We start from the raw sequence: 14,429 nt of genomic DNA, 5'->3' as shown, positions 1-14,429 counted from the left end.
GCTCCCCCCTTTCTGCAGCAGGGACCAGCCCTTCCCTGCCTCCCAAGGGGCACTTGGCCCTGTGACCCACAGAGGCTCCAATACTGGAGAGTGGCCAGACGGGGACTTGTCCCTCGTGGCCACAGGGAGGATGGGGGAGCAGGCCCAGGGGGGACAGAGATGTCTCTGTAGCACCCCCAGACACAAGACCAACAGTGGCTGTGACCACTGGTGTCTCTCTTGTCCCCCCACTGGGCTCCTGAGGAGCTGGCTATGGGGCACAGGCTGGGGGGGTACAGCGTGTGGGGGGCTATGAACATTGGATTTCCCCACATGTGTGTTTTATCCCCAGACTGGGACACAGGCCCTGTAGGGACCCACGGGGCTAGTTTACTCCATAGGGGCCATTTCAAGGGATCCCCTGGGGCTGGCTGGGTGGGACCTTCCACTATAAAGCAGCCAAAGCTAAATACATTGGGTGAGTTAATTAATGGGAGCAATGATAACGAACCCTAAACTAAAGGAGGGTTGGATTTGTTCTACAAAGTCTTCAGGGGCAAAGCCTTTCATTCCCAGAGGAGAGTGGGGTCTAGGGGTTAGAGCAAGCCAGGCTGCAAGCCAGGACTCCTGGGTTCTCTTCCTGTTCCATGAGGGAAGTGGGGGCTAGTGGTTAAAGTAGGAGGGACTGGAAACCAAAGTTCCTTCCTTTTTTCCCGGTTCAGGGAAGGCAATGAGGTCTATTGGTTATATCAGGGTGTCTGTGAAACAGGGTGTCTGTGACTCCTGATTTCTACCATGGCTGAGGGAGGGAAGTGTAGGCAAGTGGTTAGAGCAAGAGTGGATAGAAACCAAGGCTACACGGTTCCCTCCTGGTTTTGGGTGGGCTGTGGTGACTAATGGTTAAAACAGGGAGTTGTCTGAACCAGGATACTGCTGTACTACCATGGCTGAGGGAGGGAAGTGCAGCCTAGTGGTTAGAGCAGGCAAGAATGAAATCCCAAGCTCTTGCCTGGATGCTGGTTCTTTGAATCTGGTTCTAGGAAGGCAGTGGGGTCTAAGGGCTAAATGGGGGAGGACGAGGGCAGGGAATCATGATTCCTGGAGTCTGCCCTGAGGCTGGGAGAGCAGGGAGGTCTGGTGGTTAACTCAGGGTCTCTGGGGAGTAGAGCTCCTGGGTTCTCTCCTGGTGCTGGGAGGGAAGTATGGGCAAGTGGTTAGAGGAGGAAGCCAGGGACCCAGCACTCCCAGGCCCCCTCCCCACTGACCTCCTGCTGTGCCCACAGGAAGCGACCTGCCCCAGCCCCGCATGCAGCTCTTCCCGCCCGCCCAGGAGGAGCTGGCCACCGGCGCGGCCACCCTGACCTGCCTAGTGAGCGGCTTCTTCCCCGGCTACGTGGAGGTGCAGTGGGAGCGCGAGGGGCAGCGCCAGGCCCAGGGGGTGAGCACGGGGCCGGTGGCGCTGGGCCCGGACCAGACCTACGCCGTGAGCAGCCACCTGAGGGTGTCGGCCGGCGAGTGGCATGCGGGGACCCGCTACAGCTGCCTGGCCCGGCATGAATCCCTGCGGAGCCCGCTGGAGAGGAGCATCAGCGCCCAGGCCTGCCGCCCGGCATAGCCCCACAAGGAGCCTCTGCTGCCGGAGCCCGGCCAGGCACCGGGACCGGCCTGTGGGACAACCGATATGGCCATGCCAAGCACAGTGGAGAGCAGGGAATTGCTTTGTGCTTCCGGGAGCCAGGCCAGCCTCCTGCCCAAGGGCAGCAATAAACCATGGACTGAGAGCAAGTGAACCCCTGGTCGGCTCCATTGTATCATGGGCACTAGGGGGCAGCAGAGGGTGGTGTGGGGAAGGGGCAGCTATACTGTATAATGGGCACTAGGGGGCAGCAGAGGGTGGGGCGGGGAAGGGGCGGCTATACTGTATAATGGGCACTAGGGGGCAGCAGAGGGTGGGTGGGGAAGGGGCGGCTATACTGTATAATGGGCACTAGGGGGCAGCAGAGGGTGGGGGAAGGGGCGGCTATACTGTATAATGGGCACTAGGGGGCAGCAGAGGGTGGGGCGGGGAAGGGGCGGCTATACTGTATAATGGGCACTAGGGGGCAGCAGAGGGTGGGTGGGGACGGGGCGGCTATACTGTATAATGGGCACTAGGGGGCAGCAGAGGGTGGGTGGGGGAGGGGCGGCTATACTGTATAATGGGCACTAGGGGGCAGCAGAGGGTGGGGTGGGGAAGGGGCAGCTATACTGTATAATGGGCACTAGGGGGCAGCAGAGGGTGGGCGGGGAAGGGGCGGCTATACTGTATAATGGGCACTAGGGGGCAGCAGAGGGTGGGCGGGGAAGGGGCGGCTATACTGTATAATGGGCACTAGGGGGCAGCAGAGGGTGGGTTGGGGAAGGGGCGGCTATACTGTATAATGGGCACTAGGGGGCAGCAGAGGGTGGGGATGGGGAAGGGGCGGCTATACTGTATAATGGGCACTAGGGGGCAGCAGAGGGTGGGTGGGGAAGGGGCGGCTATACTGTATAATGGGCACTAGGGGGCAGCAGAGGGGGGTGGGGAAGGGGCGGCTATACTGTATAATGGGCACTAGGGGGCAGCAGAGGGTGGGTGGGGAAGGGGCGGCTATACTGTATAATGGGCACTAGGGGGCAGCAGAGGATGGGTGGGGAAGGGGCGGCTATACTGTATAATGGGCACTAGGGGGCAGCAGAGGGTGGGTGGGGAAGGGGCGGCTATACTGTATAATGGGCACTAGGGGGCAGCAGAGGGTGGGTGGGGAAGGGGCGGCTATACTGTATAATGGGCACTAGGGGGCGGCAGAGGGTGGGGCGGGGAAGGGGCGGCTATACTGTATAATGGGCACTAGGGGGCAGCAGAGGGGGGTGGGGAAGGGGCGGCTATACTGTATAATGGGCACTAGGGGGCAGCAGAGGGTGGGTGGGGGAGGGGCGGCTATACTGTATAATGGGCACTAGGGGGCAGCAGAGGGTGGGTGGGGAAGGGGCGGCTATACTGTATAATGGGCACTAGGGGGCAGCAGAGGGTGGGTGGGGAAGGGGCGGCTATACTGTATAATGGGCACTAGGGGGCAGCATAGGGGGGTGGGGAAGGGGCGGCTATACTGTATAATGGGCACTAGGGCAGCAGAGGGTGGGTGGGGAAGGGGCGGCTATACTGTATAATGGGCACTAGGGGCAGCAGATGGTGGGCGGGGAAGGGGCGGCTATACTGTATAATGGGCACTAGGGGGCAGCAGAGGGTGCGTGGGGAAGGGGCGGCTATACTGTATAATGGGCACTAGGGGGCAGCAGAGGGTGGGTGGGGGAGGGGCGGCTATACTGTATAATGGGTACTAGGGGGCAGCAGAGGGTGGGTGGGGAAGGGGCGGCTATACTGTACAATGGGCACTAGGGGGCAGCAGAGGGTGGGTGGGGAAGGGGCAGCTATACTGTACAATGGGCACTAGGGCAGCAGAGGGTGGGCATGGGGAGGCTATACTGTATAAAGGTACATTATTATGGCAGAACAACCATTGCGCATATCTCTCTGGCATTCATAAAGCAGGCGGAGCTTATGATCCTTAGCTGGGTCATACGCTCCCACAGAGTCAGAAATTTTCTTTGGGGGTTTGGACGATACATTTGGCACCTCGAAGCTAGAGGTAGGACGGGTGGCTCCGGGCCGGGCGCTGACCCAGCTTCCGAGGGCCCTTGCCCAGGCACCAAACACTTACTAGTGTGATGCTCAAGTCAACGACCTGCGAAGAATCTTTCTGCTCCTGTGAGCCCCGAAGGGATTGGGGCCCAGATAGGCCTGTGGCCAGGCCCTTCAATACTGTGACCCACTTTGGGTCTGGGTTTTATCCCCCCCTAGGGAGACACAACTGAATGAAGCACAAGTCTCTGGTGTACATCCTATGTCAGGACGGGTCAGCGATCCTTCCCGGCTCTCTGCCCCTCCCAAGGCTGCATCGGGGATCAGGAGCAGAATTGCAGACAGGATGGAGGTTGCCACGTGGCACTTTGTATCTCCCCTGGCGTCCTCCTAGCCAGAGCAGGTCACATGGCCCCGTGACCCATCCCCGTGTCCCATGTCAGCAGCCATTATTTGCAGATTCCCAGACTCATCTCTCTGGGGTGTATAGGGCCCCCTGAGAACCATTGGCCTTGGGGACTTTCTAATTAGCACATTGGCTGGACATTCTTGGACCGTTGCTCCATCTCAGACATTCCCAGCACAAGCCCAGAACCCGTCTTCATAGCCCCACCCACAGACATCGCACACGGACAGGACTAGCACCTATAGAATGAGCAGGAAATGAGCTTTCATTGGACACCTCCCACGGCTCCCTCTGGACAGATTTTGGGGGAACCTCCCCACGAGGGCACGGCAGTGATCTGGCTGCTCCCCGTGCAATCCAGTCACGTGGCAGTTTGTGAGAGACGTTTCGGTGCTCTGGAGAAGAGTCAGCAGTTGCAGGAAAACTTTCCTGGTGGCTCAGGATTGCCCGGCGCCGTGTGCAGATTCTCACTCGGTACCGGGCTCTGCTCGGCCTGTTCCCACCGGGATCCCACTTCTCACACTGAACCAAAAGCCTTTTGTGTGTTACTCAGCCCAGGGGAAATAATTGTTCCCTGGCGGAGCAAGGCCTGGGCCTCTCTCTGAGCCTGGCCGCCCTGCAACGCCCCCTCTAAGGGGCCAGGATGGGACGGTTGCTGGTCACAGCTGGGCCTGACACAGCAACAGGCCAGAGGCAGGAGGAGACACAGTCGGCTGCCCTTCCCCTGGGCCTATTGGCAACCACAGCCCTGAGCTCTCCCCCTTCATGGTGCTCTCCCCGCAGCACCAGGCCTGCCAGCCCCACTGCCAGGCACCTGGCAGCCAGACACAACCCAGCCCCCGTCCGTGTGTCCATCCGTCCGCGCACTGTAAGGTTCTGTGTCTGCCCGGCCCCTGGCCTGTGCTCCTGGTAATCCCCCCGCCAACCCCACTCCTTGTTCTTTGCCTCCCGGCGCTGGGTCTGGGGTTGGGAGCTGCCCATCGTGGGGAGAATTCCCCAGCCCCCCACGTGGACTCAGCCCAGACATTGTGCCAGAGGGCGGGGGGAGAGGGGTTAAAAATGAGGCAAAGGCTGAGAAACAGGAAGTTGTTCTTGGCAAACAGCATCTGCTGCGGATGCCTGGGTACCGCCACGCACCTCTCCGAACTGGGGGTTCTTCGTTAGATCGGTTAGAAAACATGACAGATCGGCACCCCGATCTCTTGGAACTGTGCAAGAAACAACTTATTCAAACAGCCCATCATTCACCAGGAACAGCCCCTAGACTACAGGCCAGTAAAACACCGTCTCGCGATGAACCACTCCCGTCGCATTCATTGGCCTTGTCAGTACGTCTCAGACACAGCTCTATTGCTCCTCAACCTATTATTCCATGGACTCTTTTATGTCTTAATTAAAAATCTTACCATGGATAGATCTATTACTTTTAATTTCTTTCGACACTACTCGTTAATCGTCCCATTTGAACTTCTAGCCACAAACACGGTTAATAGGAATTTATTCACGGAGCGATGTGACTTCACTTTGCTCTCCTTCTTGCTATCCACCAAGATTACCCAACTTTTCCTGTTTCTTCCCAATAAATATGCATTGCACCTTTCTTAATCGTTGTAATGTTCTATATGGGCACATTTGCTTCTACAGAAATCTCCTTCCTCTTAGTTCTCTGTCAACAAAAATACTCCTGTAACTGACGTGTACAAAGACAGCATAAGAACATGTAATGAAGTCAGAAGAAGACGTTCTGATAAGAAAGCTGAAATTTCAGGTTAACCGAATGACATACAGATCTCTAGGGTTGTCTCTACACCAGCATGATTTTCCGGAAATGCTTTTAACGGAAAAGTTTTCTGTTAAAAGCATTTTCGGAAAAGCACGTCTAGATTGGCAGGAAAACACTACTGTGCTGTCTACACTGGCCCTCTTGCGCAAAAGTCTTTCAGAAAAAGACTTTTGCCCGAACGGGAGCAGCATAGTATTTCCGGAAAAGCACTGACAATCTTACATGAGATCGTCAGTGCTTTTTCGGAAATTCAAGCAGCCAGTGTAGACAGCTGGCAAGTTTTTCCAGAAAAGCGGCTGATTTTCCGTAAAAACTGGCCAGTCTAGACACAGCCTGGTTGTTCATCTTTACCACAGAGATGTAGCTACGCTGTTAACTTATGTGTTAATTTTGAATGTCTCCGTATTGTAAGAGCGGGGGGGGGGGGGAGGAAAAAAAAGGAAAGATCGAATATTTTACTAATAATTATAATAGGATTAATAATAACAAAATAGTAAGGAAAATGCATAATAAAAAAGTGTTTGATTTCTTTCCCAATCTTGCTTTTTCTAAACCGCTCCAGACCAATTCGTAACTTCTTAGCAAAGAGATCTAAACATTATTGTCTCAACCTCCAGCTGATGTTTTTTCCTTTCAGAATTTAACTCTTTCCTGAGAGATGGGGACAAAGAGAGATCCACTTGGCCCATTTTCACACAGTAGCATTGAAGAACAAAATGTTTTGTCATTTCGACTTCTCTTCTAGACAACATTGTCACACAGACACATTCAGTCCCAGACCTGAGTTAAAAATATTTTTTCCTGGGATCAATTATTAACAAGTGTTAAGTATGAGTTTTAACCAAAGCTTGCTAGTTCATTAAAGACAGAAAAAGTCTTTCCCATCAGGTGTTCAAAACTGTGATTCAATCATTCTTTATTCAGTAATAAACCTTAGTAATTCCTAAAGATACATAAAGGTGCCTATAATCGATAAACATGCTTCCTAGTCGAATATGTCGATCTTCTATGCTTGATGTGTCCTTCAGAGTAGAGAAACAGAATTAATTAATAATCAATAATGATAACATTAAAATTATCAATTGAAATAATATTGCAATAAGTCACTTACAAACATATCGGTCACTTGATATCAGTTGCCTCTTCTCAGTGACGTATTTATAAAAGCATTTTTAGATGATTTCATGTAGATTCGAACTGTCTGTGACATATTAACTATTAATGAAAAGCCAAATACTAACTACTAATGATCAGTCCTTCATTAAGTATAAGAAGTAGCTATTACTGGTGGATCCAATAATTACTGACTAATGATCAGTCCTGCATTGGTGAGCTATTAATGGTGCCAGCCAATGTGGGTCGGACCCCGAGCGCCAGGCAGAAGCGGGTGAGGAACAGACACGAGGACCTTGTGATCCTCCGAACGGCCCTCCAGTGCCCAGGCAAGCTACTCCAGCATCTCAGCCACCGGCCCTCAGCTCAGGGGCCCCCCGGGGGGCTGTCACCCCTCCCCTGCTGGGCGCCCGTCTCAGCCCAGCCCCACCCCACGGCAGCAGCCGGGCCTCTGTGGACAGGAGAGAGATGGAGCCAGGACCCCGCCCGGGGGCACCCGCAGGAAAATCCCCCCTCGCCACCCAGTGCCCATTGGCTGGAGAGCTCTGCCAGAGAGGTGGCCCAGCCAATCAGGAGCCTCCTAGTTCCCCGTTGGAGGTCAGATTTGCATACACGGCCCCATAAGAGGCAGCGTCTCCCTGGCCTGTCTCAGCTTGGCAGAAGGGACAGCGTGAAGGTCGGCCATGCGTCCGCTCCACGGCCTGCTCCTGCTGCTCTGCCTGGCTGGTGAGTCACCCTATGGGTGCCCCTGATCCAGCCTCTGCTCCTACCTCTGCTCCTGCCCAGCATCTATCTATCTATCTATCTATCTATCTATCTATCTATCTATCTATCTATCTATCTATCCCCACACACCCCCTCTATCTATCTATCTATCTATCTATCTATCTATCTATCTATCTATCTATCTATCTATCTATCTATCTATCTATCTATCCCCACACACCCCCTCTATCTATCTATCTATCTATCTATCTATCTATCTATCTATCTATCTATCTATCTATCTATCTATCTATCTATCCCCATACACCCCCTCTATCTATCTATCTATCTATCTATCTATCTATCTATCTATCTATCTATTTATCTCTCCCCATACACCCCCTCTATCTATCTATCTATCTATCTATCTATCTATCTATCTATCTATCTATCTATCTATCTATCTATCCCCATACACCCCCTCTATCTATCTATCTATCTATCTATCTATCTATCTATCTATCTATCTATCCCCATACACCCCCTCTATCTATCTATCTATCTATCTATCTATCTATCTATCTATCTATCTATCTATCTATCCCCACACACCTCCTCTATCTATCTATCTATCTATCTATCTATCTATCTATCTATCTATCTATCTATCTATCTCTCCCCATACACCCCCTCTATCTATCTATCTATCTATCTATCTATCTATCTATCTATCTATCTATCTTCATGTCTACAATATCTTGTCCATCCCACCTCTCAGCGCTGACCTCTCTCCATTTCCATGCACCCTCCCACCCCCGAAAACTACAAAACTCCTGCTCCGGGCGAGGGCACAAGGAGCAGGGGTGACGATCTGGTTTGTCTCCCGCAGGGGGACGGTGCCAACGCGCCTCCTTCAGCCAGAGCCCCTCGGAGATCTCGGTGTCCCCCAGAGAGACGGCCACGCTGGAGTGCGCCGTGGCCAACGTCGGAGCGGACACAGTCGTTGTGATCTGGATCCGGCAGAGCCCGGGACAGAAGCCGGAGGGGGTGCTGTACATGACAACAGACCTGTCCGTGTACCGGGCACAGGGGATCCCGGAGCGATTTGAATCTTCCCGAGATGCTGCCAAGAAGAAGTTCCTGCTCACCATCTGCCAGGTCCAGGCTGGGGACGACTCCGTCTATTTCTGCTTTGCCTTCTACACTTCAGACGGAGTCCAGACATGGGGCGAGGGGACCCGCGTGCGGGTGCTGAGTGAGTACGGGGCTGGGTGCTCCCTTTCACGGGTGCATCCAGGGGGTAGGAGGGGGCTGGGGCAGATCTGAATTCCAGGCTGGTTCTGCCACGTCGCCGTGTCCCACCGTGTCCCTGCTCCTCGCTCCCCCCTCTCTGCAGCAGGGACCAGCCCTTCCCTACCCCCTGGAGTTGCTCATTCCTGTGATTCAGAGAGGCTCCAATAGTGTGGGTGTGGCCAGACGCGGATCTTTCCCTGGGGGCCACACAGAGGCTGGGGGAGCAGACCCAGGGGGTGACAGAGCTGTCTCTGTGATGCCCCCAGACACCAGACCAGCAGCGTCTGTGACCACCCGTGTCTCTCTTGTCCCCACACTGGGCTCCCGAGAAGCTGGGCGTGGGACACAGACCGGGAGGCAGAGCGGGTCGGGGGCTATGGCCATTGGATTCCCCTATGTGTGTTTTATCCCCAGGCTGGGACACAGGCCCCGAAGGGACCTGCGAGGCACGTGTGTTCCCTAGGGGCCTTTTCAAGGGGGCCACCTGGGGCCGGCTGCATGGGACCCTAAACCCTAAATCATCCAATGCCACATACACTAGCGAAGTTAATTAAAGGAAACAATTATAACGGTCCCACAACTGAGGGAGGGGAGATTGGATTTGTCCTGAAGACAGCCCGGATGGGGAAGGCCCTTCACTCTCAGAGGAGAGTGGAGTCTAGTGGTTAGAGCAAGCAGAGCTGCAAGCCAGGACTCCTGGGTTCTCTCTTGGTTCCATCAAGGAAGTGAGGGCTAGTGGTTGAAGTAGGAGGGACCCAAATCCACAATTCATTACTTTCATCCTGGTTCAGGGAAGGCAATGAGGTCTAATGGTTATATCGGGGTTCTGGGAACCAGGACTTCTGGGTTTTACCATGGCAGAGGGAGGGGAGTGCGGGAAAGTGGTTAGAGCAGGAGTGGATAGAAACCAAGGCGACAGTTATATTCTTGTTTTGGGTGGGCAGTGGGGTCTAGTGGTTAAAACAGGGAGGTCTGTGAATCACGAATCTGTGATTTTATCATGGCTCCGGGAGGGGAGCATTAGATAGTGGTTAAAACACGCAGAGCTGGAAACCCAAGCTCCTTGGATCCTGTTTCTTTGAATTTGGTTCTGGGAGGGCAGTGGGACCTAGTGGTTAAATGCAGGGCTCTGGGAACCAGGACTTCTGGGTTCTACTCTGGCTGAGGAATGGGAGAGCAGTCTAGTGGTTAGATCAGGCAGCCAGAGACCCAGCTCTCCCAGCCCTCTCCTCACTGACCTCCCGCTGTGCCCACAGGGAGTGACCTGCCCCAGCCCCACATGCAGCTCTTCCCGCCCGCCCAGGAGGAGCTGGCCACCGGCGCGGCCACCCTGACCTGCCTGGTGAGCGGCTTCTTCCCCGGCTACGTGGAGGTGCAGTGGGAGCACGAGGGGCAGCGCCAGGCCCAGGGGGTGAGCACGGGGCCGGTGGCGGTGGGCCCGGACCAGACCTACGTCGTGAGCAGCCACCTGACGGTGCCGGCCAACGAGTGGCGCACGGGGACCTGCTACAGCTGCCTTGTCCGGCACGAATCCCTCCGGAGCCCACTGCAGAGGAGCCTCAGCGCCCAGGCCTGCCTCCCGGTGTAGCCCTGTGGGGAGCATCTGCTGCTGGGGCCCGGCCAGGCACTGGGACCGGCCTGTGGGGCCACCGACACGAACACGCCAAGGCCAGGACCGTGGGGGGCAGAGAATTGCTTTGTGCTTCCAATGGGCAGCAATAAACCATGGACTGAGAGCAAGTGAGCACCGGGTCAGCTCTATTGTATAAAGGCACGTTATTATGGGGGAAACAACCATTGTGCATATCTCTCTGGCATTGCCAAAGGGGCGGAGCTTTTGAACCTTATCTGGGTCAAACACTCTACCAGAAACAGAAGTTTTCTTTGGGGGATAGGATGATACATTTGGCACCTAGAAGCTAGATGTAGGATGGGCAGCTCCAGGTCCAGCTCTGACCGAGCTGACGAGGGCCCTTACGGAGGCTCCGGACACTTAGTGGTGCGGTTCTAAAGTTAATGACCCGCAAACAATCGTTCTGCTCCTGTGAGCCCTGACGGGGGCGGGTACCAGACAGACCTGTGGCCAGGCCCTTCAATACTGTGACCCAGTTTGTGTCTGTGTCTTATCCACTCCAAGGCGGAAACAATTGAACGGGGCACGAAGAATTCCCCCCTCGGGCCGAGGGGGATGTGGGGTTCCAGCAAGGGAGAGGAAAAGGAACCAACTCAAAGGCATTGCCTGATCCCAGGACACTGACCTCTAACCCCTTGGAGACCAGCTGAGAACAGGTCCCACTGAGCTGGTGGATGGATCCCACCCGAGCGAGGAGGCCGCTCCAGTTGTCTCACGGACCGGGCTGGGTCCAGCCACCGCTGAGGGTGTCCCCTCAGGGCAAATTGCTCAAACTCGAGCTCCTTACGGCCCCAGATGGGAGACTGTTCCCAAACAGGCCACAAACCAGTCACTCCCAGCACTTCAGCTACCAATCGGGCCCGTGGGAAGCCTCACGTGCAAAACCCCTCTAGCTCCCCAGCTCTCCCTGTGCCCCAATCAGCCCCAGGCCTGCACAAAGGGGAGGGGTTATGGAACTCAATCTCACCTACCCGGGACGGGTTCTCCCAGTCCCAAGAACCAGTCACTGATCCCTGGTCAATTTCCACTTTGGATCTTACCCACAAGAGCACGCTGGGCCAGTCCTTTAGCATCTAAAAATCGAACGGTTTATTAAAAAAAGAGAGAAAAGGCTGAGAGTCAGGTCGTTGCAGGGAGTACATTACATGCACCAACCACCCAGTTCTCGATGCAGGCTGTGAGCAGAGATGGTAAAACCTGCTGGCTTAAAAGTCTCTGGTGAACATCCTATGTCAGGACGGGTCGGCGATCCTTCCCGGCTCTCTGCCCCTCGCAAGGCTGCATCAGGGATCAGGAGCAGAATTGCAGACAGGATGGAGGTTGCCACGTGGCACTTTGTATCTCTCCTGGCGTCCTCCTAGCCAGAGCAGGTCACATGGCCCAGTGTCCCATCCCCGTGTCCCATGCCAGTAGCCAGTATTTGCAAGTTCCGAGATGCATCCCTCTGGGGTGTATTGGGTCCCCTGACAGCCATTGGCCTTGGAGCCCTGCTAATTAGCACAGTCGTTGGCTGGACATTCTTGGACCGTTGCTCCATCTCAGACATTCCCAGCACAAGCCTAGAGCCCGTCTTCATAGCCCCACCCACAGACATCGCACACGGACAGGACTAGCACCTATAGAATCAGCAGGACATGAGCTTTCATTGAACACTTCCCACGGCTCCCTCTGGACAGATTTTGCGGGAACCCCCTGTGGGCGCGGCAGTGATCTGGCAGTTCCCCTTAAAATCCAGTCACATGGCAGCTTGTGACAGATGTTTCGGGCATCTGGTGAGAGTCGGAGGTTGCAGGAAAAGTTTCCTGGTGGCTCAGGATTGGCCGGCGCCGTGGGCGGATTCTCACTCGGTACCGGGCTCTGCTCGGCCTGTTCCCACCGGGATCCCACTGGTCTCACCGAACCAAAAGCCTTTTGTGTGTTACCCACCCCGGGGGAATAATTGTTACCTGGCGGAGCAAGGCCTGGGACTCTCTCTGAGCCTGGCCGCCCTGCAACGCCCCCTCCGAGGGGACGGGGAGGAAGGTGCCCTGGGCGCAGCTGGGCCTGACACAACAACCAGCCGGCGGCAGGAGGAGACGTGGTCGGCTGCCCCCCCACTCTCCTGGGCCTATTGACAACAGCAACCCTGAGACTTCCCCCCACGCAGGGCCCTCCCGGCAGCACCAGGCCTGCCAGCCCCCCAGTCCAGCGCCCAGAAATAAGACTCGGCCCAGGCCAAGTCCGTGTGTCCGTCCGTCCGCACCCTGTGGGGTTCTGTGTCTGCCCAGCCCCATCCATGTGTCCATCCAGTCGCGTCCTGTTGGGTTCTGTGTCCGCTCGGCGCCCAGCCTGCGCCCCTGGGAATCTCCCCGCCGGCCCCGCTCCTTGTGCTTTGCCTCCCGGCGCTGGGCCTGGGGTCAGGAGCCTCCTGTCATGGGGAGAATCCCCCAGCACCTCCTGGATGTGGGCAGGGACCTCAGCCCCGACACTGCGAGGGGTGACGTTAAAACGAGGCGAAGTCTGGGAAATGGGAAGTAATTCTTTTCAATCAGCATCTACTAGAGACCCCTGGAGTCCCAGAACTTCCTGCTCCTCCTGAACCACTCTGAACTGGGGGTTAATCGTTAGATCGGTTAGAAAACGTGACAGATCGACACCCCGATCTCGTGGAATCATGCAACAGATCACCGTTTTCTAACAGCGGATAATAAGCAAGGAGCACATTAATTACAAGCCAGGAAAATACCCTCATGTTCTAAACCCACCGGGTAATATTTATTTTCCTTTTAAGGACGTCTCAGAAACAACAGTATTGCGCCTCAACCTGTTATTCTGTGAACTCTTCTATGTCTTCATTAAAAATATCATCGATAGACTCTATTATTTTAATTATTTTCAACACGAATGATTAATCAGAGCATTCGTTCTTCAGTAAACACGCGCTGTGAAGAGAAAAGCATTTGCAGAACAATCCGATGCGTGTTTCCTCTCCTTTCCCGTCGCCACGAAAGTGACTGTGAGGGGGTCACTCACCACCGTAGCGGGGGTCCGTCATCTGTCCCCGGAATCAGTCCATTCCGCCCGCACAGGCCTCCGCTCACGTGGCGTTTCCCCTCTGGAATCTTCTAGTCGCGTTGCTCTCTTCGCCACACTGCCCTCCGGCAGTGCCCAAGTCACTCGCTCTGAGCCCCCCTTCCGGGGGATTGGTGTCTCTCCAGCAGGCCTGTCCGCAGGCCTAGCAGGCTGGCCGGCTGGCTGTCCGAGCGCCCTGGCCCAGCCTAACTCTCTAGCCCTGCCCTAGCTCCAGAGAGCGTCCTGCTCCCCCGGCAGCCAGGCTCACGGCCTTGCCGCAGGCCTAGCAGGCTGGCCGATTGGCTGTCCAAGCGTCCTGGCCCAGCCTGACTCTCTAGCCCTGCCCTAGCTCCAGAGAGCGTCCTGCTCCCTCAGCAGCCAGGCTCACACTGCCTGGGCTGAAGCAGCCCCGCCCTTTTATAGCCCCCAGCTGGGCCTTAATTGGCCAATGCCGCCCAGCTGGGCTGAACTCCCCGGGCCTGCTCCAGGCTGGGGTTTGGCTCTTAAGGGGCCAGTACAGGGCAGCTGCCCTGTTACAGTGACGCTATTTCTCCTTTTTGCCTTCGCACTCCGCCATGAATTTCACCTTCATTAATTGGAGTCACGTTCTCTATGAAGCACCTGCCCTGAGAGAGTAATCTCATTGGCCTTCGCTCTCTCCCTGTCACCAGGAATTCTCCCACCGCGATTGCGGGTGAAGAGAGCCGGGTCCCATGCAAAGAAAAAGATAAAGACATTCCTGCTACAAAACCAAACTTTCAATTCAGATGAATAAAACACCCATCTCTGGGTTTTTGTATTTAGT

At 55.3% G+C, this 14,429-nt stretch overlaps 2 protein-coding genes across 2 annotated transcripts in view; both read left to right on the top strand.

Annotated features, from left to right (window-relative positions):
• Positions 1-1,767, top strand: part of LOC149521016 (immunoglobulin lambda-1 light chain-like) — a 7,923-nt gene extending 6,156 nt beyond the window's left edge. Inside the window, exon 3 of the mRNA XM_089774449.1 lies at positions 1,263-1,767. Coding sequence (XP_089630575.1) covers positions 1,263-1,594 — 332 coding nt within the window. The 3' untranslated portion in view covers positions 1,595-1,767. The remainder of the gene's footprint in view (positions 1-1,262) is intronic.
• Positions 1,768-7,625: 5,858 nt separating this feature from the next.
• Positions 7,626-10,674, top strand: LOC112546642 (immunoglobulin lambda-1 light chain-like). Its single transcript, XM_075911900.2, has 3 exons — positions 7,626-7,668; positions 8,537-8,902; positions 10,197-10,674. Exons 1-3 carry the CDS (start codon positions 7,626-7,628, stop codon positions 10,526-10,528), a joined length of 741 nt encoding a protein of 246 aa, XP_075768015.2. The 3' UTR covers positions 10,529-10,674.
• Positions 10,675-14,429: the final 3,755 nt, after the last annotated feature.

The sequence above is a fragment of the Pelodiscus sinensis genome, chromosome 30, assembly GCF_052426305.1.
Source record: "Pelodiscus sinensis isolate ZL-2025 chromosome 30, ASM5242630v1, whole genome shotgun sequence".
Lineage (NCBI taxonomy): Eukaryota > Metazoa > Chordata > Testudines > Trionychidae > Pelodiscus > Pelodiscus sinensis.
This window is presented reverse-complemented; position numbering and strand designations above follow the sequence as displayed.